This window comes from Chaetura pelagica, unplaced genomic scaffold (genome assembly GCF_000747805.2).
Source record: "Chaetura pelagica isolate M959 unplaced genomic scaffold, ChaPel_1.0 scaffold55, whole genome shotgun sequence".
Lineage (NCBI taxonomy): Eukaryota > Metazoa > Chordata > Aves > Apodiformes > Apodidae > Chaetura > Chaetura pelagica.
Genome location: NW_009953571.1, coordinates 5,994,641 through 6,021,680, shown reverse-complemented (window position 1 = coordinate 6,021,680; position 27,040 = coordinate 5,994,641). Strand labels below are relative to the sequence as shown.

At 39.7% G+C, this 27,040-nt stretch overlaps 1 protein-coding gene across 1 annotated transcript; it reads left to right on the top strand.

Annotated features, from left to right (window-relative positions):
- Window positions 1–1,204: 1,204 nt before the first annotated feature.
- On the top strand, window positions 1,205–24,409 carry PLA2G4F (phospholipase A2, group IVF). Its single transcript, XM_009999624.1, has 20 exons — window positions 1,205–1,249; window positions 3,987–4,059; window positions 6,886–7,022; window positions 8,333–8,461; window positions 9,884–9,924; window positions 10,514–10,556; window positions 11,616–11,682; window positions 11,973–12,142; window positions 14,186–14,299; window positions 14,801–14,838; window positions 15,682–15,817; window positions 16,799–16,935; window positions 18,008–18,230; window positions 18,807–18,921; window positions 20,011–20,148; window positions 20,626–20,733; window positions 21,563–21,757; window positions 21,945–22,111; window positions 22,733–22,919; window positions 24,180–24,409. Exons 1-20 carry the CDS (start codon window positions 1,205–1,207, stop codon window positions 24,407–24,409), a joined length of 2,493 nt encoding a protein of 830 aa, XP_009997926.1.
- Window positions 24,410–27,040: the final 2,631 nt, after the last annotated feature.

The following is a 27,040-nucleotide window of genomic DNA, read 5'->3' as shown; positions in this document are numbered from 1 at the left end:
GGGTGCCGGGCGGTGGGTGCCGGGCGGTGGGTGCCTGTTGCTGCTGCACGTGTGGAGAACCAGCCCTTGCACTTCTGCGGGAGTCACTCTGAAAGTTGATCCTTAGCAGACAGACTTGGATCATAATAATACTAGCGCAAGATTCCAGTATTTTTATCACTTTCGGGGTCTGTGTGGGGCAATGCAGAGGAGGTCTCTGTTTCCTTAGGTTTGGGGTAACTCGGCAGATAACAAGTGCTTTTGGGAGGGGATACTCCAGCATAGTGGGCTTTTCATCTGTGGAGAAAAACATGTGCTTATGTGTTTTCTTGCCAAGTATCTTTGATGACCGTTCCCTTTCGTTCTGGTCTCTGCCTTACCCCACAGGGCTCAATAATCTAAAGTAGACAAAGATTAATTACGACGTCACCTCTGCTTCTCAGCACAGCCACTTTAGGTAAAGGACAAACACATTGAAACCACTTTAAATGGCTTATATTAATTCTATTGTATATGATGGTCTGGCCAATAGCCTCGATTTTAAGTGGCATTAAATGGTTTGTGAAGGAGCCTTTGCATAGGAGGTCTGATCTGTCGTCTGGTTGTGTGACCCCCTTTCCCTAAATCCTCAGCTTAAAATTCAGGTGGCAGTTAAATGTCGCAAGATGGCTTGCTGCCTGTGTGCCTCTGAATTCCTGCCTACTCTTTGATTAAAGTTATCTTGTTGACCTTTTCTTGGTGGTGGTGTTTAGTGCTTGGAAAACCAAGGTAGAAGAGACTTGTGGTCAGCCTGCTGTGATTTCCATTAACCAGTAAACCACTGGGTGCAGTATTTCCCCTTAGTTGCTCTCTGTATAAACAAGTAAAAATTCTGTGCTTCTTAGTGGTAGGGAGAGATTTTGTATTGACTAGCAGTTGAACAAGGAGAGGGACAGCAGGTCACCCTTTTGGCTTTGTAGGTGAATCCAGTGTGATCAGATCTTTTTAGCTTGCCAAAGTTTACCCTTAGTTTCACACATCCAAAACCAAACAATATAAACTGAGAGCAAGCCCAGTGTTTGCTGCTGCTGTTGTGATAATAAGAAACACCATGGTTCTTGGGGTTGGATCTGAAGTCTCCTTTTGTGGCTGTGGGTGTGCTCTTCTGAGGGAGGAGGGAAAATGCAAGGGGTGCCTGCGCAAGCCAGGAGTTTACTTTTGGATTTAAAAGCAAACTTGTGACGCTATGGCTGAAATAAAGAGGAAGGGAGCAGTGTTTACTGGGGAGCAGGTACAAGATGGGTGGAAAGTGCTCCCTTGATAAATTAGATGGTTTTTTGAGCTATCTGATTTGCCTAGTAGCAGTGAATGCAGAAGTAAATGTGCTACTGTAAATGTTTACCTAAATGGAAAATTTATGTAAATGTTAATTTAACTTAGAAGTTACATTTTCATTATTGACAACATTTCTGTTACGAAACTGGCATGCTTATTTTAAGTCCTCCACGTCCACTAGGAAATGGGGAGTGGATCCCAGCGCTTACTGTGCACCAGGTCCTGTACCTGGGATAACCTGTTCTGCAGCTGCTTGCTGCTGCAACACTACTTTCAGTTTAATTGGAAGATTCAGAGAGTTGTAAGCTGGGTTCAGTGTTTGAGAATTCAGTCTTGTACCTTCGTTAAAGGCTTTCAAGTTTTTTTTTTCTTCAGATGCACTTTCTTGAGCTCTGGAAAAGGGATGATTCTAAAAATAAATAAAATAAACTGCAAACTAGAAATTGATTGTTTGCATCTGTCATGTACATTAGTATGTTGTCATGTGCACTGGTATAGACAGAACAGTCGTCATCTGTTCATTTCCCATACAGATTTCTGTCCTGACTTTTGTCTGATGTGTTCAGACAGAGCATATCTGATGCTCTCATGCTTCATCACTCTGCAAGCTCACCTCCTAATATGTTATGACCTTGCTGTATGTTGGCTACAAGTAAAAGAGACAAAGGGGAAAGTTCTGCCATAATTGATAGCACAGGCTCGGGCACACAGTGACATGTCTGTTGCATTATATGCTCTTAAATTATGGTGTAGGTGTGGAAAATGTATCCTCAGCTATGTAATGATTAACTGCAAAACAACAGTTGTTAAAAGACCTTTGGAAAGGGCTTTCTTTTGAAGATGTAACTATACATTGATAATGGTGAGTAGTAAAAGAGGGATGTGCTATCTTCATGGTGTTCTGTGCTTCTTCTTGTGTCTGAATGCCAGGCAGTAGTCAGGCTAAGTGAAGATTGCTTTGACAGCAGTGGAGGTATGATGATGTAGCTTGATTTCTCAACAACCTGAAGAGTTGCAGCACCTTTAGGAAGTTGGTGAGAATAACCTATGCGATCTTGAAAGTTTCTCTGTAATCTGTTCCCCAACTTGACAAGATAGAAGGGAGATCCAATATTGCCTGAGAAACTGGTGTCAGTGGTTGAACAAAACAGAGGTGATTTAGGAAAGGGTTAAAAAGGAAGAAAAACTATTATCTGAAGGATAGAGCTTATGGTGAAACTTGATGTGAAGGCATGTCTTGTTCTGAGAAACAAATCAGGGAAGGAGTATCTTCAACATGTTGATGCTGCAAACAAGAGCCCTTTCAGAGTGATAATAGTATAATTGGATGTTATTTGCACAAATTTAATTCAGCACCTGAATATAAGGTTTAGACTATGCATGTAGTTTTTGCCCTTCACTTGTTGATCAGGGTCAATGGCAGTCACATCCTTGTTCAGTATACTATGTATGTCTTGGTTTTATTGTGTTGTTCAAACCCTGTTTTAAAAACACTGACAAGTATTTTGAAGTGATAAGAAACAAGGAAAACTCCACAAGTACGTGACTGCTTAACAAACATAGTATAATTCCATTTATCAGATAAGGAATATTCAAGAAGAGTTAGTTCAGGGTTCATTGATTTCACTGAGATCCTAGTAAGTGACATGTAGGACCTATGTTTTTACATAATGTTTGGTTCTCTGCACCATTTTGTTGTAAGCAAAGAGCCTGTGGAATTCCATGCAGATAAATACTGTATCTGAAATTAAACTCTGGTCTTAAGCCAGCCATGTAGAAAATTATGAACATGAAGTAGTGACAACTTCTGAAAAGCATTTTGAAATTAAATTTAAGAATAGAAAAGGTCCTTAGCTGGCCAGTATTGAGTCATAACTGATGGAAATGAGGCAGAATCTCATTCTGTTTGTGAGCCTTTACACAGTTGCTTCTGTCCAGTCTCTGCACTAAATCTCTTCAAGCTGTTTTTTCTTGTCATCTCCTACTCTCCTGCCTTTCTCCTTTATGATCTTCTAGGACTCTGCCAGGCCTTTCTTTGCTCTTCACAACCAGGCATTTAGCTACTAATATAGCTTTCCAAAAATAGCCTTCCAGGAGCTCTCCAGAGCAAGGATTACATTTGATTCTATGCTGGTAAAGTGTCATGCACTTTGAGTTGATACCAGTAACAGTCCAAAATCAACAGGAATTTAAAATTTTTCTCTTCTTGTTCAAACTGCTGTGAAATATGTGTTCCTACAAGAAACTGAGATTCTTCCTCATTGTACACAACATATGCTTTATTGAGACCATGCTGTTAAGATTCTTGCCATGTCTGCTATTACTCAAGCATACATGTGCCCTTTACAAGTACTCTTACTAGCCAAGTCTTCATAAAACATTTTTGTTAATGAATGAATTAAAAATTTATTTATAATTAGGGAAAACCCTAAATAAGGGATTTCTTTTCCGAAGTCTGTGAGGAGTTACCCTAAGGATATCACTTGTTGTACTGAAAAGGAATTGAGTTTCCTTCCAGATTTCTTTAGGCTTCCTCCAGGACATTGAAAGCACTGCATATGTTCCCAAATGGTCTCACTATCAGGTTATTTTGGGCTGACTGGTCTGATCCATTTCTCTGGACTGATAGTAGTGTGGTTTTAGAACAGGCACTGCAATTGAGTTACATGCTGAACTTGTTCCTCTCTTTTCAGTGGGAGAAGCACCCTTACTACAACCTAACAGTAAAAGTCCTCCGGGCCAGAAACATCAAGGGTGCAGATCTGTGTAAGTATTTAGTCAAGTGATTATGAAAACAGATGGTTTGTTTAGTGCATACCTGTAACACAGGTAACGATGTTATGGGAACTTCTAACCTATGCCTAGTGTATTGCCTTTGTTTCTGAACAAAAGCTTATCCTGTAAAGCATGACATACATTTTAAAGGGCTTGATATGAAGCTAAGCTGCAGATTAGCTCTGCTACTTTGCAGAACCAGATCAGGTAAGTCGTAGTAACCTTTTACTTCTTTGTTCCTTTCTATGTCCAACTGTGGCCTGTTCTGTATTCCTTTGTTCCTCTGGTCGTGGAAAATTTCACCCTTTCTGCTTCCGAACAACATTCTTGCACCTAGAAGCAGCACTCTTCAATTCTGGCTTCCAACCATTTATTTTTCTCAGTTGTGGTAGTGCTTCATTTCATGTGTTTGATATTTTGTTTATGTCATTGAAGCCTTGAAGGAGGTAGTTAGTTGACTGATTTCATAACACATTGCTTCCTACCTGTTCCTGTTTTTTATATCATGGTATGTATTCCCTTCCTCTTACACATGTGTGTAGAGTAAAGTTCTCAGGGTTGTTTGGAGCATTTGGATCTTTAAAACACATTTGAGATTTAATTCTTTAAGATTTAATACAGTAAAGTAGTCTGCCTGCCTTAAGCTTGTATCTGGCATCCAACATTGAACTACTTGAATGCTAAATGACTGTGCAGGGAATGGAAAACCCTCCTGAAATGCTGAGGGCTTGAATCATACTTTGAAGCAAAGTTCTTTTTGTGGCACTTCTGTTCATCTGGAGTGAAGAATGGTTTCCATACTTGCATTATTAAAGGGGCCTTAGCTGGAAGAAGGAAGGACTCTGAGACAATTGGTTTCGCAATCTGCGACCTATTTTATTTCCTTTTTGGAATGATTTTAACTTACCGGGATCTGCCGAGAGGTCCGCACGTGGCGCTCGCCTCTCACAGAGGAGCAGTGACTTCAGCGCTGACTTTTCGGGTGAGACACTTGTTCAATGCTCACTAATGCTTCTAAAAACAGCAGCCAACCCCCAATTAGAATTTACGAGCACACGGTTTATTGAGGGGAAAAATAAAACGATTTGGGGCAGGAAGCTCAAAGAGGGTAATTAAAAGACATAGGAGCTGTGAAAATATCTTTAGAACACCAAATACCAAACACTTTGTATGTCCCAGTACTTATATATAGAGAGAGACATTATTATTTATACACTCAGATTAGTTATCATTATCTATGAGAGGAAGAGGAAGGAGGGATATGCCTGACACTTGTCCCGTATGGGGTTGCGGTTTGTGTGCAGGTAAGTGGGGCAGGAACACCTTAGGGAGAGAATTATGCCTAAAATACAATCCCTTACTTTATTCCTGAGACACTGTTGCAATATTCCCGCCACTGCTCCTGCCAGGAGCAGCTGCCTCCCTGATGGCGTCTGGGTTGTTGTTTTCTGGCAGAGGAGGCAGGCAGGAGAGGGTTCAGAGTGCCACATGGAGCAGCCATCTTTAAGCCAGTTATGACTGCTGACCTAAAGGGCATGTTATGTTCGTGTGAGGAAAGGTCTGGTCCTGCACAATTGGTTATTTTCAGGGAATGGAAACAGAAAGCTCAGCTCTTGGCTGGACTAGATGAGGGTATAGCAGTGGTGGATATTGGCTACTTGGACTTTAGGAAGGCTTTTGACTCTTTCTCCCATTAGATTCTCATATAGAAGCTAATGAAGTATGAGCTAGGTGAGCAGTCAAGAGAGTTGGATTGAAAGCTGCCTGAATGGCAAAGCTCAGAGGGTGGTGATCAGGAGTGCAAAGTCTAGTTGGAAGCCAGTAACTAGTGGTGTAACCTGTGGGTCAGTTCTGGGTCCCGTATTGTTCAATGACTGGATCAATGATCTGGATTAATGACCTGGATGATGGGGTGGAGTGTGTACCTTCAGCAAAGCTCCTGATGTTACATGATGCCATCCAGAGGGACCTCCACAGGTTGGAAAAGTGAGCTGACAGGAACCTGAGGCAGTTCAGCAAAAGCAAGTGGAAGTCCAATGTCTGGGGAGGAACAACCATGTGAACCAGTGTATGCTGGGGGCTGATAGGCTGGAAGACAGTTTGCAGAAAGGTGGGGGAGGGTCCTGGTGTACAGCAAGCTGCCCAGAAACCAGCTGTGTGCGCTTGCTGCAAGGAAGGCAAATGGTATCCTGGTCTGCATTAGAAGCAGTGGTGCTAACAGGATGAGTGAAATTATTCTTCCCCTCTACTTGGCACTGATGAGGCTGCATCTTGAGAACTGTGTCTAGTTCTGGGCTTTCCGTTGTGAGAGATAATGGAGCTACTGAAGAGAATCTACTTGAAAGGCCACAGACTGTAAATTGACTGGAGCATCTATCATACAAGGAAAGGCTGAGAGATCTGGGGCTGCTTAACCTGAAGAAAAGAATGAGTGGGATCTTATCAATATGTTCAAGCATCTGTAAAGGAACATGCTACGATGGAGCCAGACTCTTTCAGTGGTGCCCAGTGACAGGACAAGAGGCAGTGGGCCAAATATCAGCAGTAATCTTTTTAAAAAGTTGATCTTCCTCATTTTGAATAGTAGTCTCTTTCATGAACGTCTTTATGGTTTGAGTGAACTAGAGAACAAAAATACAGTTACCTAATATTCAAGTTGCTGCTGTTTGAAGATGTGTACTTAAAGGCTTCTGCTTTACAAGTCCAGCCTTAAATGTGCACATTTCTGATGCAGCAAGACTTATAAAATGAGCTGCTGGGAAAGGCTGTGTTTCATGAAAGTTGTTCTGCTGTGTGTCTCTACATTCTCTGCTCTAGTGTCCGAGGCAGACTGCTATGTGGAGCTAAAGCTGCCCACTGCATCTCCCATAGTCTCCCGAACTCAGGTTGTTGACAACTCTGATAACCCAGAATGGAATGAAACTTTCCAGTATCGGATCCATAGTGCTGTCAAGGTAAGGATTGTACTCTGTGGAGCTGCTTGGGCCACCTTGCATTTGTGTACTGGCTTACTTTTGATACTTCATTCAAAACCAAGGGATCTTTATTACTCTCAAAACTAGTGTTGCTTGTTAGGCGTTTGTCTTCCTCAGTGGTACAAAACCCTGTACTATGCATGTCCAGTCATAACCACAGCAGTTTGTATCTGCACTTATGTAGATTGAAGGTAGAGCTTTCTGTCATTGTGATGCAACTCAGAAAAGGGAAGTTATGGCACTACCTAGCAGAGTTCAAGGAAATTCCTAGATAAAGCATGTTTCTGTTTGAGGACTGCTTCTGTTTCTACAGAGTAGCTGTTGCCTTCTTGTAGCTCTACCTACCAAGTGACTGAGTGAAGGTAATAGGAACTAAATTCAAATCACTTTGCTACTTTATTCACTCAGTCAAGTTTTACCATCAATTCCTATGACCCACAAAAGCAAAATTCAAGCTCTTGGAGACAGTACATCTGTCTGTCCCTGGGGAGGACCTAGTAGTGTATCGAACAAAGTTTTCAGAGTGTCAGTGTTCATTCTCAAAGTAGAATAGTAGAGAGAAGGGAACGGTTCTTTAAAAGATTATATTTAGTATGGCACTATTGCTTTGAATAACATCCTAGGCTTTGGAATAAGATGCTTATTAACAAGTAATTATCCCCCTCACTGGAGTACCTTTCCATAATGGCAGTGGAATGGTAATTGACTGGAATGGTAAGAAAATTGCAAACTAAGCTTTAGAGTGTGTGAGCTTTTTTTTTTTTTCCCCCTGCAGGATTGTGAGGTCTCAGTCGGGTTACTGCTGCACAGAGATGCAAATCACTTCTAAGTTCAGTCTTTTCTCCTTGAAAATTAGCTACTGCAAGGCCATCTGTTTTCGGGTGCCATATGTAGTCATTGTGTCTAGTTTGTGTTAGACTTTTCTGCTCTGAGACAGAGCTGAGCAGGGAGTGACAGGCCTCTAAAACATTGTGGACTGAATCATGCTGAAAAAGTGGGAATTGCTATCACTTCCTCAGACAAATCTGTTCCTGAAGCTGTTGAAAAGTACTTCTGCATGCATTCAGCTGTGGCATCTCTCTAGTTGGAAAGCTCAGAAGATCTTTTAGCTAAACATTGTCAACTAGAATCTTTTTGCTTAACTGTTCTGTAAATCCTGCCGGAAATAGTGAATTCTCTTCAGGAGTGGGACAGGGAATTGACTAATACATAAAGTGTCTATCATGGACAGCTATTGAGGTTTGTGGAAGTGTCTTCATCTGAGGCTATTTGTTCTTGTTTGATTTTAGAACATTCTGGAGTTGACACTCTATGATAAGGATGTCCTTGTCAGTGATGAGCTCACATCTATTGTCTTCGATGTCGGGGGCATGAAGCCGGGTCAGCCCTTGCTGCGCACTTTCAGATTGAACCCAGAGGTTAGTCCCTGGCTTCTCCCCATGTCAGCTGTGCCTAGCTGCAGATTATCATTGCAGAAACCCAGCAATACATGCTGGATGACCTACCTGTGTTGTAGAAGTCAAAAAGGGAAAATGCATCACCAGGTGATGACAGTATTTGAGATGTTTCTAAAATTTCTAGAGATTTTTTTTGTGTGTATGTGTGTTCCACAGTCTTTTGGAGGCCCACTTAAATGAAACTTGGGATGACTGCTTTCCTTTAGAAGATGTTGAAACACCTTTTACAGGGAATTGACTGAACGGACATAAACTGGGCTTAGAATGAAAGGCATTTGCAGTCATTAGTCATTTTGGGGACTGCAGACTGTCTTGTCTGTCTTGGTCATAACAAGTTTGCAGTGAATAAGTTTATTGTTGCAAAGGTTACCTCTGCATTTAGTCAAAAGTCTAAGGAAGCATTATTTTCCCTGAGTTATGTTCAGTTACACGTAACCTCTGCTTCATGTGGGTGGCATTGGTGCAGATCAGCTGTTCTCAGTTCCTGTGCACCTGTTTATGGACTTGAAATAAGATAGCTTGTTTTACATAGCTAAAGCCATATTATCAGCATGATCTTTGCTTGTAACTGCCTCAAACACATTGCTACAATAGATCTGGATTAAAGGTGAGCTAATGGAGTGTGTTGGATTGAGAAATTGGGCTTTTCAGTGCTGTTGGTGTGGTCAGAAGCAGACTAACTGGTATGCAGTTAGAGGGAGGTGTTGATCAGGGGCACAGGCACTCTAAATGATTTGTGATCATGGAAAGAGGCTTAGTAACTCCCTTGTTCCCACTAACTCTGTCTTGTTTGTTGAATGCTTAAGTCATGTGGATCAGTAATTATGGAACTGGAAGCTTCAGCTTCAGTAAACTGTATTACCCAAATGGCTGCTACTTCATTATTTTAAAAGCTGTGTTAGGTTTGGTATCAAGTGTTTACTTTGTGCTATGACCGGGGAAAAGGTGGCTGGATCAAAGTCAAAGACAGCAGTGAGCTGAGTGGAATCTGCTGAGACAGGAAAGGGAGGAAGCACAAAGCCTCAGGTAGAAGCTGTTTGCAGAGATGATGCAGTGGTTCTTAAGCCAGAAGAGGGTGGTTTGCTTTTTTTTCACATTAGCAGAGTAATGGATCTGAGAGCCAGCTCCCACATGCATTTGCTTGTCTCCATAAACATAGATTTGACTGGTGATACAACATATGCCCAGGAAGAGAGGAGTGTTTAAGGAACAACAACAAAAGGCATAAATCTATACCTCCTAAAATTCACCTGAAGATTTTGTAAAAGCAGCAGAAATAGTTACTATAGTTTGTAACAGGAAGAAAGCTTAATTTCTTGGGAAAACGTCTCATGATTATTTTGAAGGCTAAGGGTCACTTGTGTCCAACTTTTATTTTCAAAGGCTAATGAAGAGCTGGATGTAGAGTTTTACTTGGAGAAATGGTGAGTCTTACCTGAAGAGCTGGATGAACTTGTGCTCTGCAGATGCATTGTCTAAGTTGCTTTTTCTGTGCAAGAACAGTCTTGTGCATAAAAAGGCTAATGCTTTGCAGTTCTCTGTGAGGTTTGGCTTGAATCACCAATTCCTGGTCACAAGTGTTTTTAAAGCTGCAGGCACCAATATTCTCAGGGCATCAAAATGGAATAAAATTTTGCTGCATTTCTTGGGAATGGCAGTGCTGCAAAAGAAACAAACATTTTGTGGATGAGTTACTTAGGACTGGAAAGCTTACACAGTTAACCTTGCAATATAAGCAATGAATACTTTATTTGATAGTATCCCTAAGCTCAGCTTTTCTCTAGTTTATCAAAATAACTAAGCTGGAGAGACCTTGTAGCATATGTTTATAGTCACAGAGGAATTTTCCCCGCATTGTTCCATTAAGGGAAATATACTTGGTGTCAGTCTAGTATGCATAGATATCTCATACTGAGGACCTTTCTCCCCCACCTCCTATGCAGACAGTTAGTTTGTGAAGTAGGATGAAGAAAATTAAAACCAACTCATTTACATTAAATCTTCCATTCACAGCTCAAGTGCCCCTACAGAGATACTGACCAATGGAGTCCTTGTGGTGAGTACGTGGAAGTCAATTAGGGATATGTTGGGATTTACTCCTGAAGGTAGCTTTTTAGTGGGGAGAGGACTAGAATTGTTGACAATTCAACTCCTGCATCCAAATAGCTTCTACTCTCTCCAGAATCCACCTCTCTTTTTTAATTTGCTGGTTCAAAAAGCTTCCTCAATTTTAAAAACTTGATACCAACTCATAGAAGGGGTTTTTGTTTGGTTGGTTGGTTGGTTTTTTTCCTAGTGGGGTTGTTTTAAAAGATGGAAATAAAAAATATCTTTAGGAGGCTAGTGAGTCTTGCAAATGGTACTGAGCTTTCTAGCCTAGATGCTGGCCAGTTACAGTCTCCACTTCTTAACACATTATTTCTAAGCATTTATCAGTACCATTAATAAACAGGCAATAACTCTTGAGCCTGAGACTGGGACGCTTCATCCTGAGGAGTTTGTCTGCTCTTGGAGAAACCAGTCTAAGAAAATCACTGTGTGATACATAAAACAATGTAGGTCTTACCAGCTCTTTTCTCCCGCAAAGCAAAGGGACTGGACTGATGTTTTTTTTAATAAGGAGAAAAGGATGGAAAAGAGTTCACTCATCATTGTTGAAATTTTGAGTTTTAGCTTTTTTTCAGGAAAGGTTGGTGCCGTTTAGCTGCACAGTTCTGCAGAGTGTTTCACAGGAACAGGCTGCCCAGGGATGTTGTGGAGTCCCCTTCTCTGGAGATGTTCAAGACCTGCCTGGATGCAGTCCTGAGTAATGTGCTCTAGAGGATCCTGCTTTAGCGGGGAAGTTGGACTGGATGATCTCTAGAGGTCCCTTCCAACTCTGAAAATTCTGTGATTCTGTGGAAAAACACTGGAAGGGTGATTTTTGTTTTGAAATAAGAGCAAATTATCCTGTCCTACTGAAACAAAACTTGCTCTTTATTGAAATATCAAAATAATCCTTAGTGTTGTTTTACAGCTTGAATCTCTAAACCTATACCTGCTATAGTAGGTTAATTCACCTCACAAAGAAGTGCGATCATATCTCAGACCCCGACCTGGTTTCTTCTTTTCCCAGGTTCGTCCTTGCTTGTGTCTGCAAGGCACAGTCAACAAAGAGGAAAATACAGAAGAGAAACAGCAAGGTAGGGCTTCCTGAAGAGTTTGAGTCAGATCTACTTTTCAGCATGTTTATTCCTTGCAAGAGAGGGGAGACTTAATTCTCTGTCTGTATAGTACTTTTCTATTTATTGATTTGTTCAGTTAATTTTGCTTTTATTTTTAATACAAAATTAGATTGGGTCACTTCCACTGTGTCCACACAAGTGAATTTTTACTTGTGTCTTGATAGTCTAAGCTACACTTAACAAGTATCTGATATTTGACACTTAATTAAATGCCTCATGTGGTCTAAACTTCTTATTCTAATATGCAGGGAGCTTTGAGGTCAAGCTGTCTGTTCCAGGGGCATATCAGAAGCAGTTGTGTATTCCTTGGAGACCAGATAATGAGAAGGATTATGGAACCTCATTTGTCTTTCATATGGATAAAGAAATGTGTCCAGAACTGCAAGTGGAGCTGGAGCAGACAACATCTCTCCTACAGGTAGGTATCAACACTGACTACTACAAATTTTAAGGCACACTTTTGAATAAGTCCACTCTGAAACCAGTGCATTTGATTCTTAAACATAAATTTGAACAGTCTTAATTTGATAAGGAAGAGTTCAGGTTTGTCTTCAGATGTGCAGGGAAGTCAATTTTGGGCATGTTATTCAGATATGTTATTCATATATGTTGGAAGCAAGTTTCTTCTGGAGTATTCTATGTATGTGGTGCTAGGGACCATTTATTACAAAGGTTACTCATCACTTCCAGATACACCTTTTTGATCAGACTTAACTGTAATGTTGTAACTGCTCAAATCAAAATTTTCTAGGCTAGACGCTTGTCTTGAGTGGATATATAAATTCTGGTTACATATTAGGAATTTGTAGGCAGAGAGAAAGTTTTCTGTATCATTGCTTTTTACACACGACTATTTTTCATTTTAAAAAAATGAATAAAAATGTCAGCCTTTTCATTGCCTCTGTGACCTAGGGCAAGGAGGTGAACTTGTCTTAGAATTATACCCTCCAAAACACTTTAAAATCTGTTCAGACTTGCGGATTAAAAAAAATCCAAATCTGCACTTTTACTACACAAATATATATTTGCTTTCAGCTGTTGAAAGACTCTATAGCAAGTTTTTCTTTTAGAAAGTTGTGAAACGTGCCACTTTCCAAGGTGTATTTAGTTTTGTCTATCACTTCACAGTTTCTACAGGTACCTGTGCAGTGTGTGTGTCCCCTGGAAATTACTGAATATTCATTTTGATGACTACTCCCAGTATGGCCAGATACCAAAAGTGAAACTATTCTGTGGTATTATTCATCCCTATAAGCAGCTGGGCAGAATGAATGCAGATAGTTATCTTGCCTACTCTAGATGCAGCTATGGAGAAGAGAACACAAAAAGGAACATGGAAGAATACCTTTATAGTGGGGTTGGTTGGGCAGCAAACATGAGCTAAAGAGAGCAACCTGGAATTAAGTAGTCAAAAAGTCAGAGCTAGGCAAGCGAAAATATGGTAGAAGTCAGCCATGGAGAGTGACACAGGTGGAAAACCACAACCAAACCACCTCTGGTAGCTAGCAGAATACTCCTTCAAAAGGTGGCATAAAGTTATCCAGTCTGACATTTCCCCTCTTATCAGAGGTAGGAGAGTGCCAGGAACATGGTAATGTTGCTTGCCCTGAACATAAATGCATGCTGTTTACCCCTGCTAGGAGGACAGTGAACTTAGAGGGGCAGGTGTGTTTGCTTAGAAGACATCAGTGAAATCTGTAGGTAGTTCTTGTCTGTCTTCAGTTCTTGTTGTGAAAAGGGTAACAACCTGTTGTTTCTTCTCTCAAGGGTTGAGGCCTGTTGTGTGTGTAAAGGCTCCAGCCTACCTGTAGATTTGAGTGTATCCCTTTGATATGAGGGTTACTTTTAACAGGGGTCTTTTAAATTTAGGAATCTGCACACAGCTCTGCATTAAGTGACCTTGCTAATTGCTGATACAACAAGGAAATAGAAGTTTCCTCGCAAACTTTAATGTGCTCTAGTTGTAAATATGCTTGGTTTTAAATTACATGCCTTCATTTGTCCCTGAGGCTATTTATCTCATTTCCTATTTTGTGAAGTTTTTCTGTGTGTCTAATGCTGTTGGTATCTTTTTTAAATCCTACTTTGAAGACAGAATGCAAGTTTGCTTGTGAGCTTTCTGGCACGTGTCAGAAGACAACAATTTTATATTTGGAGATGAAGATTTTGTGCTTGTGGTAGACAGCTGCATTAAAAAAAAAATCAACCAACCAACCACAACAAAAAAACCACCACAAACACCTCCCCCCCCCGAAACAAACAACCAAAAAACCATTTGAGTGACAGAAATAATCCCAGCAAAGATCTGTGAAGCAGAGAGTAGGATTATCTTGAAGAGCCTTAGACTTTTGGTAAAGATTTAGTTACAATGGTCTTAAGGATTGTTTGCTGTTTTGACATATGAAAGTCAAATCTTTAACTTTTTTCTGGAGAGATCAAATAGCATTTTGTTTTTTATTAGGATGGTGTGAACCCTGATATTGAAAAGCATACTACAGTTCTGGGACTGAGCACTATACCAGTTAATTCCCTTCCTATTGGACAAAGAGTCGATAGAATTGTTTCTCTAGGAGAGGTAATGTCAACATTTTGCACTTGTTTTAACATGTTTGGCATAACTTTTTTCCCCCATTGTCTGCAGGCATTTGGATAGTTAAGCTGCATATGATTTTTAGAAGTGTTGTTTTCTTGGATATCTAGAATGAAAGACCGAGATTACTCAGTGCGGTTCTTCTAAACATGTTTTAGTGGTTGGTTCTTGCAAAGTAAGTATAAAGTTCATCACTTCCCAAAGCAAAAAGTCTGTTAGGGTGTGAAGGAAAAATACCAGAGGAGGAGAAAAGCAAGAAGCATGTGGAAAAAATACTTTTGTTCACCCTGCTCACTGAGTATGTGTGTTTACTTTCTGTGGAGACTATTGAAAATGTCTGAAATAAATGAAAGGAAAAGGAGTTCTAGAGATGTAGTTCTGTGGGTGAGAGTGCTGTTCTGGTTAGTGTCTAGTGATTCCATGGATGTCATAACTTTTAGTTAGTAGTTCCACCTGTGTAGTTACTATCAATCCCTCTTTTCACAGGGACAAAGCTTGGATATGAGTTTGAAAACTGAAGAGAGGTGAGTGTGAACGTCAAAGATCTCTTAAAATCAGGAAAGGCTTTTCTCATAGTGAAGAAGCTGTGTGGCTCCCCCTGCTCTTCTGGGGTGGGCTGTTGCCTCCCTTGATCTCTTGGGATAGATTAAAGAATTATATCTGTGGTTATTTTTTATCTTTGGTTATTTTTTTCATACTGAAGGCTGTGACTCTTCATTTAGCAGCTACTATATTGCATTGGTGTGGGTCCTGCTGAAATCTGAACAAATTTTGTCTTTCACTTACATGTGAAGTACCTGATGTTGTAAATATTAAATAGCTTTGTTTAGGTATCGGTGTTTCCCAGAATGTGTGTGGTGCTGCACTGACAAATAGGAGAGGACAACTCTGTGTGTGAAGAGCTGGAACTATAGAATAGAGGCAGGGTGCAAGAAAAGAGTGATAAGAAAATAACACACAAAACCGAGCAATTGGCTAGAAAGTTGATAGGGTCATTTGGTATATAGTCAGTAACTGAGGGTGCTGCTTCCCCTTTTACAAACTCATAGCAAGGTTATTTGTATTTCATTGTCACCTTTTGCCTCTTAAGTTAACTTGTGGTTTGAAATTGCTCTTTCTGTTTGACATGAACTTTGTATTTAGGCATTAAGGGAGAATACAATAGGGAGAAGTTTAATTTTTAATTCCAAAAGCTTTTCTTACAAAATAGGTGGTGTATAGGCATATGCTAAAACTTTATTAAGGAGCTTGATTCAGTGATTCAGATCAGCACGTATATTGGATGTTCACAGAAATCACTTTTCCCTGGTAATTACAAAGCCTCCAAAATTTTGTTGGTTTTTTTTTGGTCTGAATTTCCATTTCAGCTCTTGGGATCTTGATATACGTCTGGGCTTTGACCTCTGTAAAGAAGAAAGAGAATTTTTGGACAAAAGGAAGAAAATAGTTTCTGAGGCCCTGAGGAAGACTCTTCACTTAAAACAATCCCCTCCAAAAGATGAGGTATTGAACATAGTGCTGCAGTGAAATTAATAAAATCCTTTGTGCTTGGTTGATAGTTAGGCATCGTAGGATTAGTTTTCTGTAGTGCTGTTTGCATACACCATGGTGTGATACCTGTGACATTTCAGCTCTGAAGTTATTTCTAAAATTTTGAGGGATGTGTGTGTTACGGAACACAAAAATTGAAATTTCACAATGTATGTATGTACTTTGGCTGAACTCTTGTATCTTGGGCTTTGAGCTCTAAATTGTGATAGGAAGGGCTATTTCAGAATGTTTAAATTGAAGCTCAGACCACAGGAACAGCTTCCTAATTGCTGATTAGGAAGACTGTTAAGAGTGTTTGTGTGTCTGTGTATGTGTGTATATATATATAAATGAAACTCCCTCTTTTATCTAGATAGCCTGGTACCTTGCTCGGTGATCTTTGGGTGATAAGAATGATTCGTCTTTCTGTTCCTATGTGTATATTGTGTGGCATGCAAATAAATGTGTGATAATATGCATAATAATTTTAGTAAATCACAGAATATTAGGGGTTGGAAGGGACCTCTGAAAATCGAGTCCAACTCCAAAAGATAAAAACTAGGGCAGATCACTCAGAAAGGCATCCATGTGGGTCTTGAAAGTCTCCAGAGAAGGAGACTCCACAACCTCTCTGGGGAGCCAGTTCTAGTCCTCTGTAACCCTCACAGTAAAGAAGTTCTTCCTCATGTTGAGGTGGAACTTCTGTGCTTGAGATGGAATCCATTGTCCCTTGTCCTATCACAGGGCACAAGTGAAAAGAGGTTGTCCCTAAGATGACACTGTGATGTTTTATAGTAAAGAACAGATTTCATTTGTGAAGCAGAGAAAGAGTTCTGTTGGAAATCAAACCTGAAGTTACATGAAATGTAAATAGAGATTTTCTCTTATTTTTAATGAGACTTAAATGGGATTAGTTATGTAATTTATGGGAACTCATGAGTTTCCTCTCTGCAGGTTCCAGTCGTAGCAGTGCTGGGGTCTGGAGGTGGGATGAGAGCACTGACATCTTTCTATGGCAGTCTTGCTGGGCTTCAGCAGCTGGGCCTTTTGGATGCTGCAATGTATCTGTGCGGGATTTCTGGCTCTACTTGGTAAGTTGCAGGCAGTGCTGATTTCAGAAACTTAAAGGTGAATATGGTAGTGTTGAAGAAAAATAAAAATATTTTATTGGTTTTCACCCTTGAGCTCTGATGAGAATCCTGAAGAGCCTAAGACATCCATCATCGCTTCTAACCCATACAGCTACTGGTTACATTTATAGATGAATCCGCTGCTTTTGCAAGCTTGGCAGGTGACTACTAGAATATGTTGTATGAACATAACAGCGGTGTGTTCCCTCAGAGTCCTGACTTCAGAAACTTTCCCTGTTTCCTTCCTCTTGCCAGGAATATAACTGAGGTGGTGCATGGTGCAAGTCACTGGAGGTGTCCACATGGACCACCATGTCACCACCTTCCAAAATGATGTGTGCAGCTGAATACAGGATTAGCACTGGCTTGCTCTTTGGTGGACTGGAGCCGTGTGCTGAAATATTAGACATGGCTGGAATGTTTCAACAGCTCAGCTCTTTTAAGTTTGTACTGAATTAATCCCTCATAAGTACATGTTTTCTTGTAAAATTCTTTCTCTTGAGGAGTTGTGCAACCTGATGGTATAATCCTCCCTTCCAGAGCTTTGTGTGTCAAATTACTTAATACCTAATAATCATCCACTAAACTTGATTTAGAGATGGACTTCCAAACAAAGGTAGGCATCTGTTCATGCAGATAGCCAGTAGTCCAGCCTAGTTTCTCCTTTAATCAGACTTGTGTCCTGATGAAGGCTGTGGCCTCTGTTGCTGTATGCAGTAGCACCCTCACTATCAGCCAGTCTCTCAGGGTTGTTGTGGCCTGGAGTTATCTCATATTTATGAACTGGTTGAAATATTCTTGAAAGGTAGGATAGCAATCCAGATGGAGTTTTCCTGTAGGCATCAGGGTTTTCAGCACATTTTAGAGTTCAGAGATCCATTATTATGGTCTATTTTTTCTTCATATTGTTTTTATCTTTTAGCTTGACTTTTCAAGCTTTTAGTTAAGTGCTACAGTACAAGTTATAGCTAGCTGAAATTATTGTTTGCATGAGGATCTTTATTGTTGATGAGATTAATATAAGCATTTTTAGGTGTTTATCAACATTGTATCAAGACCCCAACTGGTCACAGAAGGACCTTCAAGATGCAATCAGAAAAGCTCAGGATATTGTGTCCGGCAGCAAAGCAGGGGCATTTTCCCCAGAACGACTGAAATACTATTTCCAGGAGCTGAATGCGATGGAGATGAGTGGACGGAAAGTTTCCTTTACAGATTTGTGGGGCCTTATTGTGGAATACTTCCTACAACAGAAGGTTAGAATTGACATTTGGATGTGTACTGCTCTTTATTTCCCAGGCGGGAGCTCTTCCCACCCATGGTTTATGTGTCAAGAAATGAATTACCCCTCTAACTTTGGGAGCTGTTCAGGAATAGATGGTGTTGTGGAATAAAAACAGAGTTCTCATATCTTTCTGCCTTGATTTTCCCAGCACCCTTCTTTAATGAAGAAATTTGAAGTTATATAGATTCATGCAATAGAAAAATGTGGTGTTTATTTGGAATGACTGTTACTAAGTTAATAGCTTTTGTATTGGGCAGGCTAAGCCTGAGAGTTTTGCAAAAAGGAGTTACTATGCAGTATTTGCTATGCCAATTGAAATTGGAAATCAGAGGGGTGACTAGTTTATTAAACACCAGACGTTCTAAATATGCCACTGCAGTGATACTGTGGCAAAAACTAACCATTTGCATAGACAGAGGGAGGAAAAGGCACTTTTAATTAGTAGTATTGCTAGTCAGAAATGCCAAGCAACAGCTTCAAATTATCAGAGTACGGGTACAGAATTTACCTGACTAAGGTGTGCTTCTCCTTCATTGCTTGTGACCAGGAAGATCCATCAAAGCTGTCTGATCAGCAAGAAGCAGTGAAATGGGCCCAGAACCCCTATCCGATCTATGCAGCTGTGAACGTGAGACCAAATATTAGCACTGATGACTTTGCAGGTATGAATGTGGCACATCTGTTTTCATTTGCTAAAATCCATAACTTCATTTCATCTTATCCAGTTCCTTGGGTAATGAGTATCTCACCACAGAAAATGTGGCTCAAGCAAGTTAATATTGCAAGAGGCAATAGGATACTGATTGGTAGAGAGTTACCATCCTCATCACAAATGTCACTGTCACAGCTAGAACAAAGACATGACATTAAACTCCTGGCTGCTTCACATGTTTTACTTTAAATGCCTGAAATTTTCAGGAGCTGAGAGGGAAAATTCTTATAATACACAAGTCTGTGTCTGAAATGGAGAACTGAAGTCCTTGGTAATTAGGTGACCTACTTTCTTTTATAGTCACAGCTAATTCGTGTAGGATTAATGTAAAAGGATGGATTGGCAACCTTGCAGCATGCATCATCAAAATTGTGTTACTTAGCAGCCTGGCTTCTTGCTGCTTACACAATTACTGTAGAAAATGAAAGCCTAGTCCTATTCCAGGTCCCTTGACACTTTAAATATGATGCAACAAGTGTGGTTTGATATAGTGAGACAGGAACATAAACACTGGTGTCTGTGTACCACTATGAGACTTCCTTGTTTGTTTTGTTCTGGAGGACTGTGTGGGCATGACAATGAATTTGATTTGTAATATTTGTGAAATCTTTCAAGCCTAAGGGGACGCTTCAATAAGCAGACAATGAATTCTGACACAATGCAAAAACTGAGTTTTCAATTAGAATTGCAATAATTCCTTAGGGATGATAAGTAATGTGAAAAGACTGAGAAAAGTGAAGTAACTTCCAGAATGGTTAAAGTGAAAGTAAAATAGGCAGATTGTTTCTGCAGATGGAATATTTTTCCCTCAAAAGACAGGGAGAAAGGAGATTGTACTTAGTCAGTGAAAGCCCATACAAGAGTTTTCAATCTTGTGTAAGATAGAAGCTCACTGAGAAGAGTGGCAGGGAGATCCATAGTGATGGCTAAAGAAGTGGAGGGACACTCACTTCTGTCTCCCTTGTATGAACAGAAATCAAATGAGTATTGTCACCTGTTTGCACTGAGATGAGTAAATATCCTGTTGGCTTGTTCTCAGAGTGGTGTGAGTTCACTCCTTATGAAGTTGGGTTTCACAAATACGGAGCTTTTGTCCGAACAGAAGACTTTGACAGCGAGTTCTTCATGGGACGACTGGTCCACAAACGTCCTGAGCCTAGGATTTGTTTTCTACAAGGTATAATCTTAGAGTAATGAATAAGATGGGGAGATGGAAAGCAGCTGTGCTGCTTTTGGGGCTCATCAACTTAAACTCATGCCTTTTTGTCCCTTACTAAAGAACTTGAAGAAGGGATAAATGTGCAATCCTTCTCCAAAGACTTAGGTTCACAGTATTATAGTCTGATGTCCTTAGGTGGAAAGACTCTATTATGAGCTGCCTGTCAAAAACTTCTGCTTTAGGTCTTCTTGTTCTCTTGCTATCCTTCCTTTGCTGATATAAGAGCTGTAATCTTAGAGAAATTTCTGCATTCTATTATTACATCAGAATTTGTCACATGATTAACTCGAGGGTTTAAACTCGAACATCACCTGTTAGAGGTGATGAGGTTAAGTGACAGCCATTTCTGTGACAAACGGCAGTTGAATTCTAGGCCTTTTCGTTACACTGTAAAAAGCCTTTTGCGTGTTAAATTCTTCCACATTTCTCTTGCAGGAATGTGGGGCAGTGCCTTTGCTGCAAGCTTGGATGATATCTGTCTGAAGGTGGTTGGTATAGGACTGAGCTTTCTAGACTCTTTCAAAGATGTTATCAAAGTTGTAGGTAAGAGCATACATTAAATTAATAGGAATTATTTTTTTAATTCCATGTTTTTAGATGATAATAATATTACTCAAAAATGAGCCATGTGTAGTTTTCAGTATTAAAGGGTGGATTTGTACAGATTTCTCTTGTATTGTTTACTATTCCCTTCCATCACACATATAGTGAAGTAGGTAATTATAATTTTTTTTGGTACATTTTCTCTTATTTTTCTTTTTAAATTTTGTATTTTACTTAGACTATAAAATTGGGCTAGTTCTGGGAGCTGTCTTAAACACACATTGCAGAGCAGGAGTCTTAATCATGAGAGGAGGAAGAACAGAAGCTAGATTGCTAAGCAGGAGGTGGGAAATAATTTTTCAGTTCCTAGCTTGGCCTGATTTTTGTATTCTTGGATAAGCTGGTTATATATTTATGCAGTTGTCCATTTGTGCAGTGTCTACCTAGGAGTTAAGAGGAAGTGTATCAAAGGCTGACAGTTGCTCAGATGCATAGTTGTAGCCTCATAGTAAGTACTGGGGGAAGGCTTTTTTTTCTGTTTTTGCAGTCCTAGTTGTCCCCATGTGCGTATGACTCTTGTCTTATGAGGCAGAAGTTGTCACTTGGTAACAAGGGTTTCTTTGTGAGAGTTTGAAATGAGTATGGACATGTGAGGTATCCATCTATAGACTATGCAGCTCATTTAAATTTCAATACAATACCTTTTTTGTTAGAGGACAAATTCAGCCTTAGGATAGCTGGCTAAATACTGTAGAAAAAAGTTGGACTGAAATGTTGGAGCTGGACAAGCATTTTTGATGTATTTTGCATCCTCCTATGGCTTCTGCAGATGACGGCCGAAGATTCCATTTCCGAGATCCAACACGACTTAAGACACGCTTGGTTATACCTGGGGGGCCCTTGTTACAAATATTTCAGGGTTTCTTCAAGTCCCGGGTCACGTGTGGAGAAACCTTCAACTTCATGCATGGATTGTATCTTCATAAAGACTATGTTAACATCAAGAAATTTGTGGCTTGGAGAGGTAAATAAGTCTGTATGTATCAGGGATATAAAATAGTGAGTTCATATTCTCTAACAGTCACTGTTATGAAACGTAAGTAAACTTGACTTTGTTGCACTGAAGTCAGGGAAATTAGCCCTTGTTGCTTGTACTGGGAGATGTGTTATGAATTGTTATAGTTACTTACGTTACTTGGAGTGTCTTTTAGGCACTCATCTGGATGCATTTCCCAACCAGCTGACCCCCATGGAAGAGAACTTGTATTTAGTGGATGGTGGCTTTTCTATCAACTCTCCCTTTCCTTTGGTACTTCAGCCAGAGAGAGATGTGGATGTTATCTTGTCATTCAATTATTCCTGGGAAGAACCCTTTGAGGTGAGAGATGTAGCTGAGCATTCTTACAGGAAAATAAAAGCACAGAATGATATTGATGATGGCAGCAGATCAGTTAATCTTGAATACAAACACTAAGGAAAGAGTACATGAAAATAAATCCTTACCTCTCTCAAATGTTACTGTCCCGTACTTTTACTGTGAATGTCATGAGGAGATGGAAAGTGACAACTGTAGTAAGATTTAAAACTTTTCAGAACCCTAAATAAATTGTTACCTAAAATAGGAGCATTTGCTTGGCTAGTATGGTCCATATTACTTACATGTATGCTTCTAATGGAAGAGTGGCTATTGGTGATTTTCCGCATGCAAACCAGTTATTCCTGTCTACATGAGTATTTTTTTATGTGCAGAAAAGTCAAGGTGCATATATTTAGAGTAACAAAACATAAAAAGGTTTAGCTGCAATCTCTTCATTTTTGGTAGCAGTTGTCAGTTCTGCTCTTCATTCTTCTTCTGAATCACCAGCCAGAGAAGTTGTTTCTGCTAGTTTGTCGCTTTTTTGTGTGTGTGAAAGTCTTTCTCCCTTTGAGTGTAGTATTTAGATGATCTTAGAGGTGTTGCTGATATTTCACAGAAATTGTGTTTGTTCTTTGACAACAGGTTTTAGAACTGACTCAGAAATACTGTGAGGAGCGGGAGATTCCTTTCCCAAAAATCAAACTGAGTGAGGAAGATGAAAAGAAACCAAAAGAGTGTTACATGTTTGTGGATGATGATAATCCAAAGGCTCCAATTGTGCTTCATTTCCCATTGGTGAATGACACCTTCCAGAAATACAAAGCTCCAGGTAAGGGAGCTGTATCTTAAAGAGCTATTTCTACAATCCTTTGTGTGTGTTGATAGGGAAAATTCAGCAGGCTCTTTTTCCCTCCTTTAATTTCTCTTGGTATTACCCTGTAGTTAGTAAATTGTTACTTTTATTTCAGGTGGAATCAGTTTCCAGTAGTTTTTTGGGAAGTGAGAGTGGGAGGAGAGGCTGATGATTAAAATAATCTAAAGGTTGGAAGGCTAAAAATTAGGCAATGTTTTTGCTGCTTTCTGGACCTTTCTGCCCTGATACCTGATTTTGTTACTTCTAGTTTCTCTGAATATATAGAAAAGCACTATAAACCAGATTAAGTAAGTTAATTTGTTTGTTGGATATGTATAAACCACTAAGAGGCAAAGTGTCGCGGACCAATCTATGTCAGATCATGTAACTCAATGCTAAATGGCCTGTGCCCTTATAGTGTAAACTCAAGTGATAAACAATCCTTGCTTCATTTAATGTCATTAATATAAATTCTAAGAACCACATTAGTCTCTTAAGCAAGAGCACTGAGATGAAACACAGTTATACCCTTAAGAAAAAGCAGGCAAAATTCAATGTCCTGTTTCTTCTGTGCTGGGAGAAAACAGCATCCTGCAGAAAACCTTTGGAATGCATTAGAATGTGCAGGACTGATGCAGGCAAGGGAGATGTCGGGCACTCTGGTAGTGCTATCTGTATTAATGCTCTGAAGATTGCCAAGCCCTGATTACATTTCCTTATCAATGATGGGAAGTTTCAAAGTGTTGAGAGTTGAGTATGACTCAAGATTACTCTTTCTATGATAGCAATAAATGAAAGTGGTTTTGGCAATTAATTATTCATCTTTTAAGACTGGTAATTAAATGTAACTGCTAAGAACATGAGTTTTACTACATTTGAAGGGATCTAAACTTCCAAGGTCAGTTAAATTCTGGGTGTTAGTGTCTTTTAGTGTAGAACAACACTTCCAGGAAGAACTGAGCTTTCCATTTCCTATTTTGTACATGATATGGATGCAATAAACAATTTATCACAACTAAGATGTATTTTTGTCCTGTATTTTGGATTATAGTGGAAGCAGAAAGCATAATAAAGCTTTACATTCAGCTTCCAAACATTTTGGACCCTGAGTTGAAATCTCTGAGGATGAGCTGTCAGGAAAAAGTTGAGGTTCAATCTGTGGTATCCTCCTTGCAGAATCCAACTAAAAGCTGAGGGTTTTAATTTTGATTTTGTTTTGGTTTTGTCTTGCTGCAGGAGTTAAGCGTGAGTCAGAAGAAGAGAAATCCTTTGGTGACTTTGTCATTGAGGCAAAAGATTCTCCTTACCGTACAGTAAATTTCACCTTTGAGCCATATGATTTCAGCAGGCTCGTGGAAGTGAATCGCTACAATGTTCTGAATAACAAGGACACTGTCTTCAAAACCCTAAACTTGGCTCTGCAAAGGAGAAAGCTGAAAAAAGTCATCAATACATCTGATACATGAGCAGCTGCCATAGCTGAGGATACAGACAGGCTGCAGCATCTGAAAGGCACGTGGTTCAAGACAAAATACTGAAAGCTGATAGCTGGAAACTGCCTTCTTGTAAAGGGAGTAGCACACGTGACACTGAAAATTCATTCCAGTTAACAGATGCTTTTTCAAAAATCCAAGGGATGTACAGCACAACGTGGATGTTGCTTTGTCCTGTGGGGAAGAGTAGGGAATTATCAAGCCTAGTATTTTATCTTACAGTGGCTGATTCCAAATGACTAGGAAGGTCTGTTCCAACAGTTCAAGCATGTGGAGAATGATCTTCCAAGCTCCACTGAATGAATCACCTCTCTTTGTCGAAGGTGCAGTGGTGTTTGAGGAAATGCCAATTTCTGCTGTACCTTCATGTCTCTTGCTTTTTGAACCTCCCTCCATGAACTTCTAAAATTTACATAATCTGGCAGGGAACTTCAGAGACATTATGCACTGAGAGAGGAAATGTGGCCTTTTGCTTTCAACTTGATACTGGCTGATGCCCTTGTACTTTCAAGAATGGACAGTATTTATCTGCTTTTTTGCCCTTCATTGTTTCAAAGATCTCTGTGATATTTCTTTTCTATGCTTTTGAAGGATAAGAGTGGCTTTCAGTCTCCCAGAAGTTCAACGTAGGGTATGTTGCTTTGGTAACCATTTGTTTTTGAGGAAGTAATAGTTCATTTTTTTGATATTTAATAAAGACACATTATGGGAATGTGTTGCTTCTTCCTACAGTTTGATTGTGATGACCTGATGAAAGTTTAACAATGCCTTAAGTCTCACCTTTAACTTTCTGTGTAAGAGGGCAGGAGACTCCTTTGAAGAGTCTGAATTGGATGTTATTTCCTTATAGCTGGGTTTGCAATTCAGTCAGACTTTTGTTCAAGGAATTTCTTGAACAAAATTTGAAAAGTATATATTTTAGAAAAAACATCAATATCCAAGGTAGGCCCACCTTATGAATGTGAATGAATAAAAGAGTTTTTTAGCAGATGCTGCTAAGCTGTGGAATGGAATTCACCTCACTTTGCAGAAAGCTCAGGGAAAAGTACTGAATTATGCAGTTGGAAGATACCTACTACAAAAGGGTGGCAAACACTGTTTACTTCTGTGACTTCTACATTGAGCTGAATGTACTGATTTTGTATTTGAAAACTGAGATAGGAGGAAATTTGTCTTTTCTGAAATGATGGCCTATCAATGGGGTATGATTCTTGATATAATTATAAATATGTTTCTCTTTTAAATAAATATTAGTTTTGCTAAAGGGCTTTTCACAGTTTTTCTTAAAAACACTTCATATATTTTTCCCCATTCCAATAAAATGTAAGCAAAGTCAATGTAACACTATTGCATAGTTTCTTTTATTACATCAGGATACCTGACTGTGGGAAAGTGACCTACCTACCAAGTCCATCTGGGATTGGTGCTGCACAGCATCAGAAAGGAATCTCATCATTGTGAGACTTCTCTTTGAGGATGCATGGCTCAAAATTGAACTGACAAAATGTATTTCAAAAGTGACTACTTCTGGGTGATTAAACTTCCTTGGTATCAGGAAGGAGATCTTCTTTATGTCACTTAAGCTGAAATAAGAGAAAAAACAACTTAATGTTATCCTTTTTCATTATAATTGGTGCAGCATAGCTACCTGCTCTGTAGAACTTGGACAGCTGTCGTATTTGCTAAGTGACATTTGTGTATTTTTCCACATAAGATTTTCAAGTATTCTTGTCTCAGCTGCCTTTCAGCCTGCCACCATGACATGCCTTTGTTTGTTTGTTTGCAGTTGGATGGAAATTTCCTCTTCTGGAGTTGTTCCTTTTTCTTTTTTCTGTTCTGAATCTCGGTTGAACTGCATGGTTTGATTTACTTCTACTTTTTTTGGTTTTGAGGTCCCTTCCTTATTGGAGATGCTTGGACACCACGGAGATACACATACGTAGATACCAGCATATAGATGGAAAAATGGAATGATTTTCTCCAAAAACTCTGCGCTCAAATTTACTAAGCATAAGGCACAGCTGCTCTCTTAAATTCTTCCACAGTGACAAGTCGTCTTTGTTGGTACAAGATCTGGGGCCCTAATAGTTAATTTGCTAAACTGGTGTGTATGTAGCCACCTGATTTGAAACACCATGTGTTGGCAGGAGAGTTGTCCACCATCATACGTTTGTTAAGGGATGCTGACAACCCTCTGGGAATCAACTGAAGATATCAAAGGAAGTGGGGAGACTGGGTCCTGAGTAACAGCAACTTTTTGGGTTTTTTTCCAGCATGTTTGTGTTTGCCCTGTGGTAGGATAACTTGGGTTATTTTAGTTCTTCAGAAATGTTCAGAGTGAACGGAGAAGAAGGGAAGAAGAAAGAAATGAAGTTTTATATACATAAAGTCCTGATAAACCTAGCAAAATGTGGCAGGAAATTAGTACTTAAATAAGGGTGGAAGATGAAACTACTGCTCATTCTGTAGGAAACCACATGTGATGATCTGCAGAAAAATAAGGATTGGCAGTCATTTCTATGTAATGAGTTTCCAAAGGGTAAGGAAGGAAAAAAGAGGTGATCCAGTTGGGAACATCATGGGCTAGTATATATAATTCATGGA